General features: G+C 49.0%; 1 protein-coding gene across 5 annotated transcripts in view; it reads left to right on the forward strand.

Moving 5' to 3' along the window:
* utrn (utrophin) overlaps window positions 1-16,998 on the forward strand; it is a 112,782-nt gene that overhangs the window by 3,963 nt on the left and 91,821 nt on the right. For 2 of the 5 annotated variants that reach the window (XM_048986598.1, XM_048986595.1), the window contains exons 3-7: window positions 12,663-12,724; window positions 14,368-14,460; window positions 15,094-15,171; window positions 16,147-16,239; window positions 16,492-16,664. In XM_048986598.1, the coding sequence (XP_048842555.1) occupies window positions 12,663-12,724; window positions 14,368-14,460; window positions 15,094-15,171; window positions 16,147-16,239; window positions 16,492-16,664 (499 nt within the window). Of the gene's footprint in view, window positions 1-6,709; window positions 6,880-12,662; window positions 12,725-14,367; window positions 14,461-15,093; window positions 15,172-16,146; window positions 16,240-16,491; window positions 16,665-16,998 lie in introns of those variants that run through there. The other 3 variants (XM_048986596.1, XM_048986594.1, XM_048986593.1) reach the window with 3 other exon arrangements.

Consider the following 16,998-nt stretch of genomic DNA (forward strand, 5'->3'; position numbering starts at 1 on the left):
TGTAGTACTGAGAGTATTATTTTTGCAGTTGAGGAGTGTTTCCTGCACCTTTGAAGTTTACCCCCCTGGCCACGACCTCTTGCTCTATTGGTAAACGCCTTCTGCTTAGGCCGCCTTGTACCATAAGCATTTGGACACATTTCCTGTTTCTGACCACTAGCATTTTAATTGTAATTGTATTGATGTTAGCAAAGCTTCGGATGTGCAGTTGCGTTCAGTCGGGGAGGTATAGGCACAGTGTTGGGTTAACCCACAGATTGGGTTAAGGTGCCTCTGAGTGGCAGGAAATATCGAACGTGCTTTCGGCCTCCACAAACCAGTGCTGGGCCATCTAGTCCAGGCCCCCCCCCCCCCCCCTTCTCACCCTTGCCTGCCGTCCGTCTCGCCTAGTTTCGCCGCAGATAAGGCACTCGGCTCGCAAGCGAAATTATCGGTTAATTACCGTTAGCCGGAGAGCAGAGCCCAGCCCTGCAGCCCCATCGTGGCCCCTGTCTCGGGATGACGGAATGCAGGAATGCTGAAGGGGGCTGCCTACCGAGATAAGGGTCTGCCCAGTGTTCGGGGGGGGGGCATTGCGAGCTAGCCTGCGGCTATGTAGGAGTACCACGGCATTCCTGCCTCAGATCCCAGCTCATGCCTGCCTTGTTCTGGTCCCCAGTTGGCCGTTAGCAGGCAGCTAGTGGTGCACTAGGCTTACTTGGAACTGGGAGGATACTTGCTGTGTTTTGCGTATGTCGTATGATGTGAATTTCCTTGTGGGATCGTTCGCTTAATTGGCTCATCATCTATTCTGTTAAAATGTATTAAAATGTAAGCTGGGAAACTACATTCCTTGCCCATATTCGCTAGTAAACCACCTTGGAAGACCTGAGGAAACGGAACTGCAGGCCGGACTGGTAACGTGGCCTGTACACCTGTTAGAAACTCCAGTGCAGGACCTTGGATTGTATTACATTTATTTATTAAGCAGATTCTTTTGTCCAGTGTACGGTGGAGAAAACGGGGTCGGACAGTCCCCGGAGACACTGGATGTTAAAGGCCATTCTTGGGGGGGGGGGGGCATGGCATGTGAATGGGGGACCTATCCATCACGTGCACCGTTCTAACCCACAGAGCCGCACATGGTCTGGATTGCGAATCCCAGTATCCTTGGCAGCAGCAGTCACTGGGGACTATTCCTCATTGGACTTTTTATGTTATGAAAATGTGCTTGACAGTTGTAGCTCGTAGCAGTGAAGGAATTCTCAGTGAAAGTAGTATTATCCAATATAGTCTGTTTGCCGGTGGAGCTGTAATCGGGCAATATAATTCAAAGGTCAATTACAATGGAAACATTCACTTGCGTCTTTTTCATTTTATTTTTCTTAATTGCAATTTCAATAGTTTTTATATAAAAATTAACCATGCAAACGTGTCTTCTACACACTTCTTGTGTGCAGTGGTGGCTTAGCGCTTAGGGAAGCGTGTTTGTAATTGAAAGATTGCAGGTTTGAATCCCTGACCAGCGAGGTACCACCCCCAAGCACTGGTCCCCGGACGCTGAATTAGCTGCCCCCTGCTATGTCACAACATCACATATTTTGTTGCTGTGGTGTGTCAATAATGACCACTGTTCACCCAATTCAATTCTATTGTCAGTTACAGATGTGTCCATTTGTAATGTAAAAAAAATACTATTATATTATCCATAATACTAGTTCTTCCTTAATATTTTCAAACCTATACTTATTTCGTCAATCTCGTCATGTCCATCTCGTGTTACACATGCAAAGATTTCCCTACTTGTATTGTTTTTGGAAAATCAGTCATCTCCTACACATCCATGTCACATCCATCCATGATTGATAAAATGCTATGCATTTATAACTTCCATCCATCCCTCCGTTTTCCAAACCGCTTATCCTACTGGGTTGCGGGGGGTCCGGAGCCTATCCCAGAAGCAATGGGCACGAGGCAGGGAACAACCCAGGGCACACTCACACACCATTCACTCACACAGGCACACCTATGGGCAATTTAGCAACTCCAATTAGCCTCAGCATGTTTTTGGACTGTGGGGGGAAACCAGAGTACCCGGAGGAAACCCCACGACGACATGGGGAGAACATGCAAACTCCACAATGTGACCCAGGCGGAGATTCGAACCCGGGTCCCAGAGGTGTGAGGCAACAGCGCTAACCACTGCACCACCATGCCGTCCCCGCATTTCTGACTTGAATTTTGGGGATTTGTAATTTCAAACCCAAGAAACTACATGAAGATGTGGAGGCTGACACTCTGATACTCGGCTCGTTCTCTGAGACGTTTAAATCTCACATTCATAATGCTGGAATTGTTGTTTTTTTTTAAGCATACAGGAGTTTTGCTGTGTAGATCATAGACTCTGAAACTGGGTAATGTTTTTATTTTAATTAGTTGTACTAAATGTCAACATTTGTTTTAGCTAATAGCAGGCATTTTATAAAATGCAGCTGGAGAACCCATTTGCTTTTTAATGAGCAGTTTTCGAAAGAGATGCGAAAGATCGGTTTATGGTGTTAGAGTTCAATGTCAGCCTTGCATTGTTTGTGGAATTGCTGTTCAGGTGGTGATGGCGTGATGTCAGTCTAATGTCCAAGACTGATCTCCTGCTTGCCTGCATTATGTTTCCATAACGGCATCATAGGGAAGTGACAGAAAATGTCAGCTGCGGTTATATTGTAAGAACATTATATCATGAGATTGCAGGTCGTCATGAACTGTGTGCCTCTGCACGTGAAGTTGGTACTTGGTTAATGGCTTCTTGTTTCTGCATGTAGCTCCGGGAGATGGCCCTTGTAATTGTACTCCTGGCATCATTAATGTCCGACAGAACAATGCGGGCGGTGTAAAATCCGTCTGTCTGAGGGACAATTCTCTGTTGTTGCACCCTAACGCCTTAGTTTACAGCTGACGGCGTCGTATGCATGTTTTGGGTGGGGAGCCACGCCATTCGGCTTCTGAGGAGTGCCCATTGCAGAGGGCGTAGGACACTAGTTTGGGTGGAGTATGGACTTCATTTTACTCATTGTTTTTATGCCTCGTCTGACAAGTTTGGCAGGATCCGCGGGAAAAGTGTGAAGGGTTTGGTGGTGTGGCAGTGGGGTTGCTGGGGCAGGGAAATTCTGAATTGACATATGCCGGTTTTAATTGGGCGTAGAATCTTTGACACATGCTCCCTCCTTCCCCTGATTTAGGAGTTGGGGAGGGGGGCGGCAGGGAGGCAGACACCTTGTCTACGTTGTCCTGTTTGTCAGTACTTGGCCAGCTGACCCTTAGAGACCCTCGGAGCCCTTCTGTTTTGACACTTTCCTCTTTACCATCCACATGCTCAGGGGTTTAGATCAGTTTGCTTCAGATTTTCATCGGGCATTTCACGGCCGCATTGTATCATTTGCGACCCCTCCCCCTATTATATTTAACCTTTGATTTGCAATAGACGAGTGTTTCTGATCCCAGACTTTAGGGACCTCCAGACACTCTGTGTGTTTTTTTTTTTTTCTCCCTCCCTACTGCCTTCCAGACAGTCCAGGTTTTCCCCGGTAGGGAGCTTCAACGCAGAAATAATCTTGCTCTGTCTGAGGGTCTCCTAAGACCAGAAGTACTGCAATAGGTGAATAATTCCTGTTGGTACTCAAGCTACTAAAGTAAATACTAATTTCCTTATTTATGAATGTTATGTAACCAAGTTGGATGGTGATTAGAGGTAAACAATGTGTTGTTTTTGATACCTCCTTGATGTATTAATCAGCGTTATGCTTGTTTTGTATGTGCTGATCTTGGACCGGGTGAAGATTGTGTTCGTCTCCGCGCAGGCGTGTGTTAACCCTGGGAGGCTGTTATCCTGTGGACAGATGCAAACTGCAAGGAGGAGCCTGTTTAGGGTCTCCCTGCTTCAAAGCCTGTGCGTGTGTGTGATGGAAGAGGGTGGGCCGACCGAAGAAGTGAAAGTATGAGGAACTAAGAGGAAATGGAAAATGAACCCCCCACTCTTTTCTCAAAATTAGTTGCCCAGGACAAGTCAATGAACAGACAAGCAGCCTCACAGAAAGTGTTGTTTGGGGCGGGGGGGGGGGGGGGGGGGGCATTGTTCCAGATGTTGGTAGCATTTTTCAGCTGGGTTTTGAGGTCTTGGGGCTGCACTTTCGCAGGCTGGCTTCCAGGCATTTGCCACGCCCCTAATTTTTAGCGAGCGCTGGGTATGTGCGTGGGATCCGACACGGAAACTTCGGACGAGCTCCGGAGTCGCTGTCAGTGTCGCTCGCTCCCTCGCTCGCTCTCCGGGGCGCGGCAGGTTTAGGTTCTTACAGGAAGAGAAAGTAACACTTTGGAGACTGGAGGGGAAAAAAAAATTCAAGCACCCTGAACTGGTTGGCATCTGGAACTCTCACTGAGGCCTTTTTGTCACTGCGGTGGCACATGTCGTCGCCAGTGTTTTCGTGTGTGTGTGTGGGGGGGCGGGGCTTCTGCTTGGCTTCCTAGGATGCAGATGGCCGGAAGCTGCCTCTCCCTGGCCGCCCGCCGGGTTCCGCACGAGGCGTCACCCTCCGCGGATGAAAACGCAACTCCGGTCACTGTGTTCCGAGGACGCGATATGCAGTTGGAGTGCGACGGCGCACCTGCAGTTATTTATTGTCTGAAAATACAAAATAATGTGTGATTCCAAAGTTCCACAATCCTCAGTGAAATTATGGTAGAAATGCGTGTATCAATTTGCACCGTCTTCCTCACCAGTCCGCTTGTCTTTCTGCAGTGTCTCTCTGTCCGTCTTAATTTTGTATCTTAAAATGTCATGTCTGTGTCATGTTACATGTCTATTTACATTCTGCTTATTACTTATTTTCATTTGCACTATGAAGAGAGTGATGCTTCCCTTGGATTTCCTACAAAAGAATAACCGCTGTACCGCTCTGTAGCAGATGTAGGCTTCCCCCCAAAAGGCTGCATGTTAAGCACATGGCTTGTGGTAAAAACGCTTCCGGAAGAGTGATGTGTGTGTTTGGTGTGTCGAGCTCCCCTCCCATGAAACATGGCATCTTTCTCCCGAGTCACTTCTTTCTTTTTCAGCCTTGGTGTGTGTCTGAGCTGTGCCCTGACCGCTGTCCCGGCCCGACGGTGCGGGTATGGCTCTGCACTGTTTTGGCACAAGCAGGGTGTGGCTTTGAATGCGCAACAATTACACTTAAACAATTACAGGGAAACTGAGGCGCGATATCTGTTTGTGCGGCGTGTTCTGCCTGCCAGTGCCTGATTTGTTTGCCTGTATTTGTTTCTCAGACGTCTGGACTGTTTTTCTGCTTCTCGGCAGCCAAGAGAATGTGGTCTGGAAGCGTATATCCTGTTTTCTAACTTCTCCACCCTCTGCCCGTGTCCCCCAGAGTGGCTGGTGCCCCCCGGACCTGTACATGTCACCATTAAACCAGATCATTGGATGCCAGTCCCTCCCATGCGAGTGGCTTAATCGGGTGTTGAAGCTGGTTTGTAGCTAACAGGAGGCATCTGAAGCTTTATGATCGTACCTCATGCTTTCTGATCACCTGTTTGGTCATGTGCTTTGCCTGCTGTCACAGAGACGACCTGGAACGATCCGTCCCTTCTCGCTGTTCTATAATGCTGATCAGTGGTGCTTGCTCATCGGTGTCATTCTCAAGCTCCCCGCTGTAATGGTCTTTGAAAGCTGAGCTCCCTTCTTTTTCCCCCATATGGCATCAACACAGCCCCCCCCCTCCAAACATTGTAACTTTAGCACATTTGTTGGCACTGGTGCTTAATTCCAGCTTCGGGTTTCCTTGGGAACCAGCCCTAGAAGACCTGGCTGCAGAGGTTTTGAGGGTGTGGTCACTGCAGCTGAAGATCCTGGGTTTGTGTGTGTGCAGTGATTTTCTATTTTATTTTTTTTTGTCTCTGCATCTGGGCCTCCTGTTTTGAAGCTCTCCTCGCCCGAGTCTGTGAGTTTGCACGGCAGTGGATGGCTGAGGCGGGTCACTGGCGACCGCCGGGGTGTGAAGGAGCCTGCGGTATGTGAGGAACGCGACCTCTGTCCGCATAGTAGGCGGAAGAGAGCCCAGGCTGACCACTTGCGGAGGGACAGGAGCGACGGGCCTGCTGAATTCCAAGGGCGGGAATGGCACTGCCGTGAGAGCGGTCCCGACCCCGTTCCGGCACCGTTCTGCTGTGGGTCCAGGCTCGTTCGCCTATGACTTTGACCTTCATACCCTGGAAAAAAATCGAATGTTGTCTAAAACGTCTCGGCACCAGTTTTGCTCTTGCTGCTGTGCTCTGACTGAGTTTGTGAGATTGGCTTCGTGATGATAAATGGGCTTCTGCGCTGTCAGCCACCCAGTTTAACCTGCTTTACTTTATTTACTATTGGTTTTATCACTTCCCTTTCCTTTAAACCAAACATGCAATTAATAACATGTGAAAGTCCTGCCCTCTCACCATGGCTGTTGGCACATTAACCCTCTGTTATACGCGAACCCTCTTGTGTGGTCAGTATTATCCTGAGATGGTGATTGAATGCGTGGGTGTGGAGGTAGTGCTGCTAGTTTGCACGGCTGAGATAGGCAGCCTTTTCCTGACATTGGGCCAAGCAGGTGGGGGGGGTGAAGAGTTTCTTGACTTGGCGGCCCTCAATCATCTTTCATGTGGTTTCTGGGGTTGTCTGTGGTAACTGAGCGTCAAGTACCCAGCATGCACTGCAGGCGGCGGCCACTTCCTGCTTTGTCGTCTTTCGGGGCTCCGTCGCCGGAGCCGTCTTCTTTTTCCCTCTTGCGATGAATTTCACCAAGTGGCTGCCCTGGCGGAGGAGGCAGGGTGCTTCCAAGCACAGGAGAAAGCAGCCTGCCCTTCCTGCTGTAGGTAAGCGTACTGCAAGGCCCTCCTCTCGGCCCGCTTCCCTTCCTGCTTCCTGCCAAAGAGGAAAACATGGCGCTTTGCCTTTTGTATTCGTTGTCCCTTCTTTTGTTTGAACTCGCAGCCTCTCTTCCTAGCTGTGAACACTTTAGAGGCTCCATCTGTGCGTCGCAGCACTGCGCTCCTTAAGGAATCGGGTCTCAGACATGGGCCGAATTTGCTGTTAAAGTTCTGGCTGAGGTTGTGACTCCTCAGGATGGGGACTTTTTTAAGGGGGTGCCATTCTCCCTGTGGTCTTTACTGTAGATATTACGATTTCAGGAATGATGTAGAAGTGTTGACTCTATGCCCCCCCCCCCCCGATTCCCCCGGTCAGGGGCAGTATGTGTACCCTTCCCCTCTCCTCCATTCTGGCGCTTTGTGGCACAGTAGGAGTCGTGCACCTCACTCTGTACCCTGCTGGCCAACATACGTACTGTTTCTCTTTCTGGCCCCCGCATTTAAGTCCTTGATTAGTCATTAATTCCAAGAGAATTTTAACATTCGGTGGTTGGCTAAGTTATAGCGCGCTGAGGTTGAATAGGACCAGACAGAGCTGATTACGTCAGCTGTCGCAGGTTAGCACTGGTTTTGGTTGATGTAAATTGGGTGGGTGGGTGATGAGATGTTGGTGGTGCTTGTCTGGAACTGTTGACGTTTTTAGTGGGTGAGAGAATGACTCCTCCCCTGTGCAGTCATTGGCTGACCTCTGCTTGGGCTCGCTTGTCTGTTTTTGCTTTGATATGTGGTGGCAAATGAGGGGCTTTTGGTGTGAGGTCCTGTCAGACCAGGAAGTGGGGAGTATCTCCCTACTGGCTGGTTGTTGAATGGGGGGGCACCTTCCTTCACCTACACTGATGCCTTTCCATCTCTGTGTTTAGTGCCTCTTTAATGAGTGTTCTTGGCTGGAGCCCTTGGGAAAGGTGCAGCTTTGATCTGAGCCAAGCGGTGGTCTGGGGGGGGGCAAACTGAAGGGGTGGAATCCATAGGCTGCTCACTCTCAAAAGCTGAGAAACTGCATTATGAACAAGGGCGTAACTAGAAATTCTAGGTCCCAGAACAAAATGTCACACAGACCCCCCCCACCAAAGTGAAGAATGCATAGTAGGGTAGGGCTGGTAATCACCACTGATTTCCCAAATCGATTTGATCTCTGATTCCATTCTTTTTGATTCAATGTCAATTGTAATTCAATTAGTAATCTGTATAAATTTTGGCATATCCTAATGTTTATTAACTTCAGAGCTCGCCGCATGCTGCTGTTTCATGGCAGCGATTTATAAGCACTAATGTGGCGGTCAGGATAGGGGACGGCTCAACAGCCAGCCTTCCTTTGAAACAGGAGATGCTGTGAATAATTAAGCTAAAAAGATTTTGATAGTCTGGTGGTTCTTTTTGCAGTTTAAAGACCGATATGTTTTATAATCATAAGGATATGCCAAATGTATACTGACTACTGACTTTTGGGTGTCAGAATTTGCCGCTCATTAATGTTGTTGGTGCACCACTAATTTGTCAGATTTTGGGCGTAACTGTCCGGATGGTGCTGAAAAGCTGGCGTCCGGCTAGATTATTTTTTTTAATGTCCGTCATGGCATCACGTCTATCGGCTCTGATTTGTGCCTGGACACAAGCTGTGGCGATTTATTTGACTCCGTCTTTTGGTTTATAATAGCAAGTTATGTTTGGCTCTAGTTTTTTGAGTAAATTGAAATTTTCTTTTTTTATTTTTAGTTTTATTTAGCTTGTCTTTCTGCAGTGTCTCTCTGTCCGTCTTAATTTTGTATTTTAAAATGTCATGTCTGTTATGTTACATGTCTATTTACATTCTGTTTATTACTTATTTTCATTTGCACTATGAAGAGTGATGCTTCAGCTCGGTGTGACTCCACGCATCAGATATCTGAAGCTGACAGTAAAAGATACTTTGACTTATTTCAGCTGGCTGCTAATTCCCTTGGATTTCCTACAAAAGAATAACCGCTGTACCGCTCTGTAGCAGATGTAGGCTTCCCCCCAAAAGGCTGCATGTTAAGCACATGGCTTGTGGTAAAAACGCTTCCGGAAGAGTGATGTGTGTGTGTTTGCTGTGTCGAGCTCCCCTCCCATGAAACATGGCATCTTTCTCCCGAGTCACTTCTTCTTCTTTTTCAGCCTTGGTGTGTGTCCGAGCTGTGCCCTGACCGCTGTCCCGGCCCGACAGTGCGGGTATGGCTCTGCACTGTGTTGGCAGAAGCAGGGTGTGGCTTTGAATGGGCAACAATTACACTCAGGGAAACTTCTCTGTTTTTATTTGCCAGTTGGGTGCAAGAGTAACGAGGTTAAAGCTCTGATCACCACGGGAAAAGGCCATAGACTATAAAATGTGTATTTAAAAAAAAAATAAATAAAACCGACTTTGGAATTTTATGAATAAATTTTGGCACTATGCAAATGAACAGGAAAATTATACTTTTTTTTTTTTCGCCCCCATCCATGTTCCTCTGACCCCCCCTGGGTTTGGCTCCTGCGTTCCCTCTGCATCTGGTCTTTAGCTATGAAACCAAAGTGTACCTTTTTGCCTTGCTGGGGTTTTTCCATCTTCTGTGGGTGTATTGCAACTCATGTAACCCCCCCCCCCCCCCCCCCCCCACGCTCTGAGGCAGCAGGACCACGAGTCTGGAGTGAATCTCTTGGCTCGTGGTTGGAGCAGCCCAGTCCAAAACCGGTTTTGGACCAAAATAAGGCTGAAAGGCCCTGCTGTGAGGCACGCGACCACCGGGCACGGCCTGCTGGCTTCGCTGGCCCCTCTGACTCGCTCTCCAGCCTGAGTTCTGGCACATGTTACCCGCATTTACGGGAACTCGAGACCGGCGGCTTGGCAGAGCCGACTGGCATCGCTGTTCTATGCCCGGATTCCGACGTTGGCTGCAGAGGACAGAAGACGCGGTTCAGCTTTCTCAATGTCTGTGAAGCAAGTTCTGCCTGCTTGCGTTAAGCAAGAGCAGTTGGCTGATTTGTGAATGGCAGGTTGGGCAATATTAAAAAAACAAAAAAAAAACAGGAATGCGGACTTCCTTTTTATTTTATGCGTGGTATTTTTATTTAAGCATCTTGTTTTCTTAATTTTTAAAACTGCCTTCTCTCCACAACAGCGGGAGGTGCTGTCTCTCATTATTATAAGATCCTGTAAGTCAGTCTTTCCGAACTCCTCCTTCCGTTTTCTCCCCAAAGGGTCCCATTGATTCCGCCATGACGGGGCAGGCTTGGCAGCTTGGCATTGGGTGTGGGGGTGTTGTCGGAATGGCAGGATTTCCGTGGAATTCCCAGATTCCCTCCACACAAGTATGGGAGTCATCTTTTAGCATTTGGCTTCTCGTCAGCATGGAGTAGAGAGGTCACCATTTGTTGGTGGGCTTGCAGGTATACTGAAATAGCACGTTATCACTGGGAAAGTGAAAGGAGTACTTTAGGGGTGTCCACTGGGGTGGGACTACAGGACCATGCTAAAAGCTGATAGGCCCCTGGAGTGCCCCTTCCCCTGCCACTCACCAATTCAAAACCTGTCATTGGCTAAAGATAAGGTTGGCCCCTTGTGCAAATTATGCCCCCACCTTAAATATCCTAAAATCGCCCTTCAGTTGCGTCCATGGGTGGCATAGCGGCACACCGCACACGCCCGAGGCTCGCTCTCCTTATCTCAGCCCATTAGCTGTGCGGCGAGGTGTGTGAGGAGGCTTCTGGGATTTGGTCTGCTGATGCGATCTCGGCTTCCTGTCTGTTCCGTCCGAGTTGCGAGCGTGCCCTGCGGCTTCACTCGGCATCCCTCCGGGCTTCTCCCATTCTGCCAGCTTGTCCCGTAATTATCAAAACATTTTCATCTTTAACATAATGTGAAATTCTCTCTAACACCATAGTGGCTGAAAAGCGCGCAGTGAAACGACTGTTCAACAGCTTGTTTGTGGAGGGGGGGGGGGATTTTCATGAGCTATCATCCTAGACTTATTAACCCCATGGCCTGGACTGGACCGTGGTGCTGCATAATTCTGGCTTTTAGAGCTCCAGTAAAAATTAGAACATATTCTTCTGAATTTGCCGTGTGAGGTTTTCATTTCGCATGCTATTTTTGAACATTGTCTACAGGTAATAATTATAGAATGGGCCCATTGAGATGAGTTCTCAGCCATCCGGCCTGGTTTAGGTGTGTGTGGGGCCGTGAAGTCTGGATGTGGGTTTTTCGGCTGGTGTCAGAGCAAGTGGGGGTTAGAGGGGTGGTGGGGGCAGGGGGTGCTGTGGTGTGGAAGCGGTGGGTGTTCACAGGGGGCCGGAATTCTGTGGCACTTCCATGTCTACCTGCCCTGCACTGCCCCCACCCCCGGCCTGAACCTCGGCACGCCTGACATTCCTTCACGGGTGGTGTCAGACGGAGGAGACGGCACAGTCCCTCCGTGACAATACGGCCCATTGTGCTGCCGGGTGGGGTGGAGGCTGTTGCTGTCACCCCCCCAGGCGCCTCGTTCCCATGGCGTCCGCTAACTTCAGGGAGAGAGCGACTCCACCACGTCTGCTCTGCATGGCAGCGTGTTAGAGGTCACATGGTCACATGCCACGCCCCCTAACTTCCGCTTCCTTTCCTTTTATTTATTTTTTTTTAAACCTTCCTTATTACTTGAGATACATATTCAGTGGTTACTGAAGAGGAAATAGTTGCCGTATAGATCATCAACCCCGCTGGCCAGGAGCGGTGGAGCTTTAGGAATCTGCGTTGGGATTTGGCTCAGTCGACTGGTGCGTTTCCATCAGCGTGTGCGTAGCTTTTTGTTTACTGTGTGTTGCGTTAATATCACCAACTTGTGATTTGCATGTGCCACAGTGGCTATGCTGCCTGGCCCACCGGGGGGGCGGAGCCAGGCCTGGGGGGGGGGGGGCGGGGTGAGCTAGAGCGATCGTGTAGCCAGAATGGCTCCGAGATAATAAACTTTCCACAGACTTTTTTTTTTTTGTTACTCTTTAACCGGTCTATGTGCATAAGCGTCTCTCTCCATAGCTAAGCACATGACTGGGTCAGTGTTGCCTGGGGGACAAGGTTTACCTGGACCAATCTCTGTTCACTGAACTAAATCATAGGGGCAGGTTTCTTCTCAGTGTGTGTGTGTGTGTGTGTGTGTGTGTGTGTGTGTGTGTGTGTGTGTGTGTGTGTGTGTGTGTGTGTGTGGATGCTGAGGTTTGTGTTTCCCTATCACCTCACCCTCCCCCCGCCCCCTCTCAACCCCCTCCAAACTCTCCTGTGTCCTATTGAAGAGGGAGGGGATGAATTCCTTTCTTTATTTCTCAGCATTCTTGTCTCGTGGTTGTAAGTCTGTGTGTGTGTGTGTGTTTGTGTTGGAGGGGCTTGCCTGTTGGACTTGACCTCCGACTGGAGGTTCATAGAGTCTGTGGGGGCTGTGCCGGCAGCGGGAACGTGCTGCGTCTTGCCCCGCTAGCTAGCTGTTCCGTCACCGCGTCCTGAGACATTCGAGACCGCTAGTCAGATGCGGCGACGCTATCGGTTACGTGGCACCTGAGAAGCGCGCCGTAGGGCCGGTCCTGTGCATACGTCTCTCGCCCCAGCTGTCCAATCAGCGACCTCCTCCTCCATTGTTGATTTTTGCCGTGAGGTGCGTTCATGTTCCCCAGACAAGACACCATGACAGGCCGCCATAATGGCTTGCCGTTGGGTGCGTGCATGGTGGCCGATCATACTAATGTGCCGTTTGTCCTTTCCCTGCTAGATGAGCATGATGCTGTACAGAAGAAGACGTTCACCAAATGGATCAACAGCCGCTTTACCAAGGTAATTTATTTTTTTTTTTAAAGTCAGGACTCGTTTTGCAGCAATAGTCCATGAAGCACGTTATCTGTGGGATGCGTGACACTGTGTGCGCCACTTATCATCATTGCTGGCTTCTATTCACTATCCACCCCCAAAGAGGTTTTCGATAAAGGGACACCGGGTCCAGGTTTCCACGAAGGGCTGATATATTAGCACCCAACCGTTTTAACGTCTGTGTAGGGAGGCTTTGGTATGTGCCAAAGCTCACGTAGGCTCCCAGGAGACTCGTTTCCCCGCTAAGATTTCCCAGTGTGGATAAGGAGACAACAAAAGCTGGTAATGCCGATGGCAGGTCATGCACACGCGTGGTAGGTCGTCATGGAGACGACTCCCGCCCCCAGCCCCATGACCCTGGGTCAGAACACCAGTCCATTTTTTTTTAATTTTTTTTTTATGGGGATATTTGAACAACCTCTGCCCCCCATGGAGTCCTCTGAACGTTGGGTACAAATCTTCCTTCATCAATGACCTTCGTAAAACAGTTTAATAACACTCAGATTCTGGGCACTTTGTCTAAAGTACAACTAAGAAAAGTATGTCTGGAGGAAGGCAGGAAGGCGCTGGAGCCGATCCAGCCTCTGCAGGCTCTCAAGAATGCTGCAGTCCTCGACCTCCTCATGAATGGGCTGATGGTGCCGTGTCAGTCCCACACACACGACATGCTTGTTTTGTTTTTGTTTTAACCTGGTCACTGTTTAACTATAAATACACAAAAGGGGTGTGAGGAACCTGGAGGCGAGCTAAGAGTCAACCCCACCGCCCAGTCACGGCACTGCTGACCATGCCAACATCTGCCTCTATCCCCCTCGTGTTTACAGACTCGTCGGACGGTTGCATCGGCTGCTTTCTTAGGAAGGAGGGGAACAGAGAGCCTGTTTTCACTGCTCTCTTCCCCTCGTCTGATCTCTAATTTTCTTTTTCGAAGACACTTGGAAAAATAAGGCTTCTATTTTTGCCTGGGTATGTTTCTTGTGCAGTTTTTTGCATCTTCTGCCATGTTTTGTTGACATCTCTTCTGAAATCTGGAACGGAGAATGTGAAATGCTGTGGAACGATCTGTAGAAGAATGCCGCTGGATGCCAGGGGGCCCTGTACCGTAAATCTCCCCGAGCTCGTTATGTCGGGACTTGCCGAGCGGCGGGCGGTTTCTCGGGCAAATTCCCGCCGCCTGCAGTGCCTTGCTGTGACTGGCTCTCCTTACCGGGATCTCTGCCTGTCTGATTCCCTTTTCAGGCTGCTTTATGCTTCCTTGACCATCTTTATCATGCACATCTGGAAATGGAGCTGTATAAATAGGCTGAAAGTAGTTAATGCCAGCTGGAACCGAAACAAACCTACCCAGGAGTAGTATCGAGTACCACTAGAAGTTTTCCCACAATGCCTCAATTGGCTGCCTATGTGATGGTGTAGAGCTATTTAAACCTGCATTCTTATAGCTATGAGGCTAATGGAAAGTGGATGCCTCCTCAAACAGAAGCTCCTGAACTGGATCTCCCAGCCAGCATGATGGTTCTGGTACATTTGGCAGGAGTGATTGTTGGACCTCATAATAGATCCTCTCTCAACATCATCCCGTTCACTGATTTATTCTGCTTTATTGGCAGGCTGGGAAGGCACCCATCAAGGACATGTTTTCAGACCTCCGGGATGGCAGGAAGCTTCTAGACCTTCTGGAGGGCCTCACTGGGACGGTGCTGGTGAGTGGGCCTGTTGAATCCGGGGTGTGTGGGTTTGCCTTGGGGAGCTTGGCTCACGGGCGGCTTGGAGTCATCCGAGGTTCCATCTCAGCACTGTCAGCATGCCTTGAGGTCGGCTTTATTCAAAAGAGATCTTGACGGCTTGCCCTTGGTATGTAGCGATTTGAGAGCTCAAAGTCTCTGCACCCAGCCTCATCTAGAACAATCGTTGGAATTTAACATCTGAGCCCCTCATTTGGCTGTGAGGAGATCTCTGTTTTTTTTTTCTCTAATGTTTTGAGGCAAGAAATAGTTGACACTGAATAAGGACATTGGTGGATACACAGCAATTGGCATCACTCTGTAAGGAATATCTCTCCCTTTTAAGTTTTGTGTTTCGATCCCAAAACGGAGCTTAAGCTGACATGTATCCATTAACATGGGATTTGCATGTTGGCACATCTTACTTCTCTGACTCACGTACTGTATGCATAGACTAAGTACAGAAAGGGTATCATGTTACTCAAGAAGAGCGTGACCCTATTTTCTGGATTCTTATCCGCAGGATGTATCATTGGCGTTTGTCCAAAATGATTCCTTTTATTCGTCTTCCGTCGATGTAATGAATTTCTTGCTTTGCCTCTCTCTTCTCAGACCAAAGAACGGGGGTCCACGCGAGTGCACGCGCTCAACAATGTCAACAAAGTCCTTCAAGTTCTGCAGCAGAATAACGTAAGCGTCCTGCTTGGCCTGCTGCACTAGGCCTGGGTTGTCTTCATAGAGCATGTGACCGCACAAAATGAAATGGCATTACGGAGTTGTCTGGGGTGGAAGTATGACTGCATCATCGGTATCACATCTTCCTACCCACGATTGGTATCACGCCGTGTTGCTTTGAGTCCATGAAGGATGCAGATGGCTTTTTGGGTGTTTGGTGTCAGGCTGTTCTTTTTCCAGGCTTAGGTAAGAGGTTCCAATAGCTTTCAGAAATAGCAGGAGGAATGCCCGTCCTTCACAATGGGTTTGGATTCGAGGTCTGAAAGTTTGCTGATTACACAGAGAAACTATGATAAGCAAAAGCCACCATTAGTCACCTTTTTAACCTTCTAGAAGGACCCATTTTTGTAACATGGGCTGTACCCTAACCAACCAGCCCGGTCTTTCTGCTGAGTGTGTTTGGAAGCCTGGTGTGACCCAGTGACACGCTGTCCTTTGCTCTGGCATGCATCTGTCCCTGTGTGGCAGTTTTACATTCGCCTAACCTGACTTACTCATCCGTTCCTTTTTTCCTGTGTGGTGGCCTCCTTTGTCTTGCCTTGTTACTCCTTCATACGTGGCTGGCACAAAGTTCACTTATCTGGTTTGTTTGTGTGGGGTGACCACCGGGCGTGACTTTGGATTGTGGAACGAAACTAAGGGTGCGAGATGTGGATAAGCATTAGTTTTGCTTAATTTTCTCCTGCTGTTTGGCATTCTCGGTGTCTCATGCAGCAGAAACCGTGTGCATGCATGCATGCATGACTGTGTGTGTTAGAGAGAGAGAGAGAGAGAGAGAGAGAGTGTCCATACTGAAATCTACAGAAATAACTTCCCTTGTATCTAAATGTTGGGAACTTATAACGTAGAATTGATGTTTATCTTAAAAATGTCTGATCGTTGGTGTTTGGTTTGACATACATGACATAAATGAGTCCTCCCGTGCTGCAGGTGGAGCTAGTTAACATTGGTGGGACCGACATCGTGGATGGGAACCACAAGCTGACTCTAGGCCTCATCTGGAACATCATCCTGCATTGGCAGGTGAGTCAACGCCTTTAGCTCTCTGCAGATGTCCTGTAACTGGAACAACTGGTGACGAAACCAATAAGGACTTAAGCCCTAGAATCCATCACTCTGCGCTCTCTCGTGTTTTTCACTGAAGAGCTTAACCTGGATTACTGCAGTTAGTCTGTGTTACTGGCTAATAGAAAAGCAGTTATCTCTGTCAATCATGTCAGATGAAATTTACTACCGAACATGATTTGGAGTGATTTTTGACTGCTTATTGCTCAGGTTAAGGACATTATGAAAGACATCATGTCCAGCTTACAGCAGACCAACAGCGAGAAGATCCTGCTCAGCTGGGTGCGACACTGCACCCGCACCTACGAACAGGTCAACGTGCTCAACTTTACCACCAGCTGGGCCGATGGCCTGGCCTTCAATGCCATACTGCACCGGTACAGGTGAGCAGCAGCCGGGTCCGAAGCATGTCTGTCTCTGTGCAGCAGGAGGACTGGGTCACAGTATGGATGTCGTCAAAGCGTTCTGGTTGAGCTGCAAGGAGATGTTGCTATAACTGGTAAAGCTGGGAAGTCTAGCGCTGCTCCCTTTCTGCAGCTCTAGGACTGGGTGTCGACACTGGCCAGCTCACTCCCCAGTGTCATTCGGGTGTGCCGGGGAGGGCAGTGTTGGGCAGTGTGACTATAGGGCAGGTTCTTGATGGCATTGACCCTGCTTCTCTCAAACGATGATGTCAATGTGGATGTCTGAGGGGAGAGGCTGCTCTGCCTGTCTGCT

The sequence above is a fragment of the Brienomyrus brachyistius genome, chromosome 19, assembly GCF_023856365.1.
Source record: "Brienomyrus brachyistius isolate T26 chromosome 19, BBRACH_0.4, whole genome shotgun sequence".
Classification (NCBI taxonomy): domain Eukaryota; kingdom Metazoa; phylum Chordata; class Actinopteri; order Osteoglossiformes; family Mormyridae; genus Brienomyrus; species Brienomyrus brachyistius.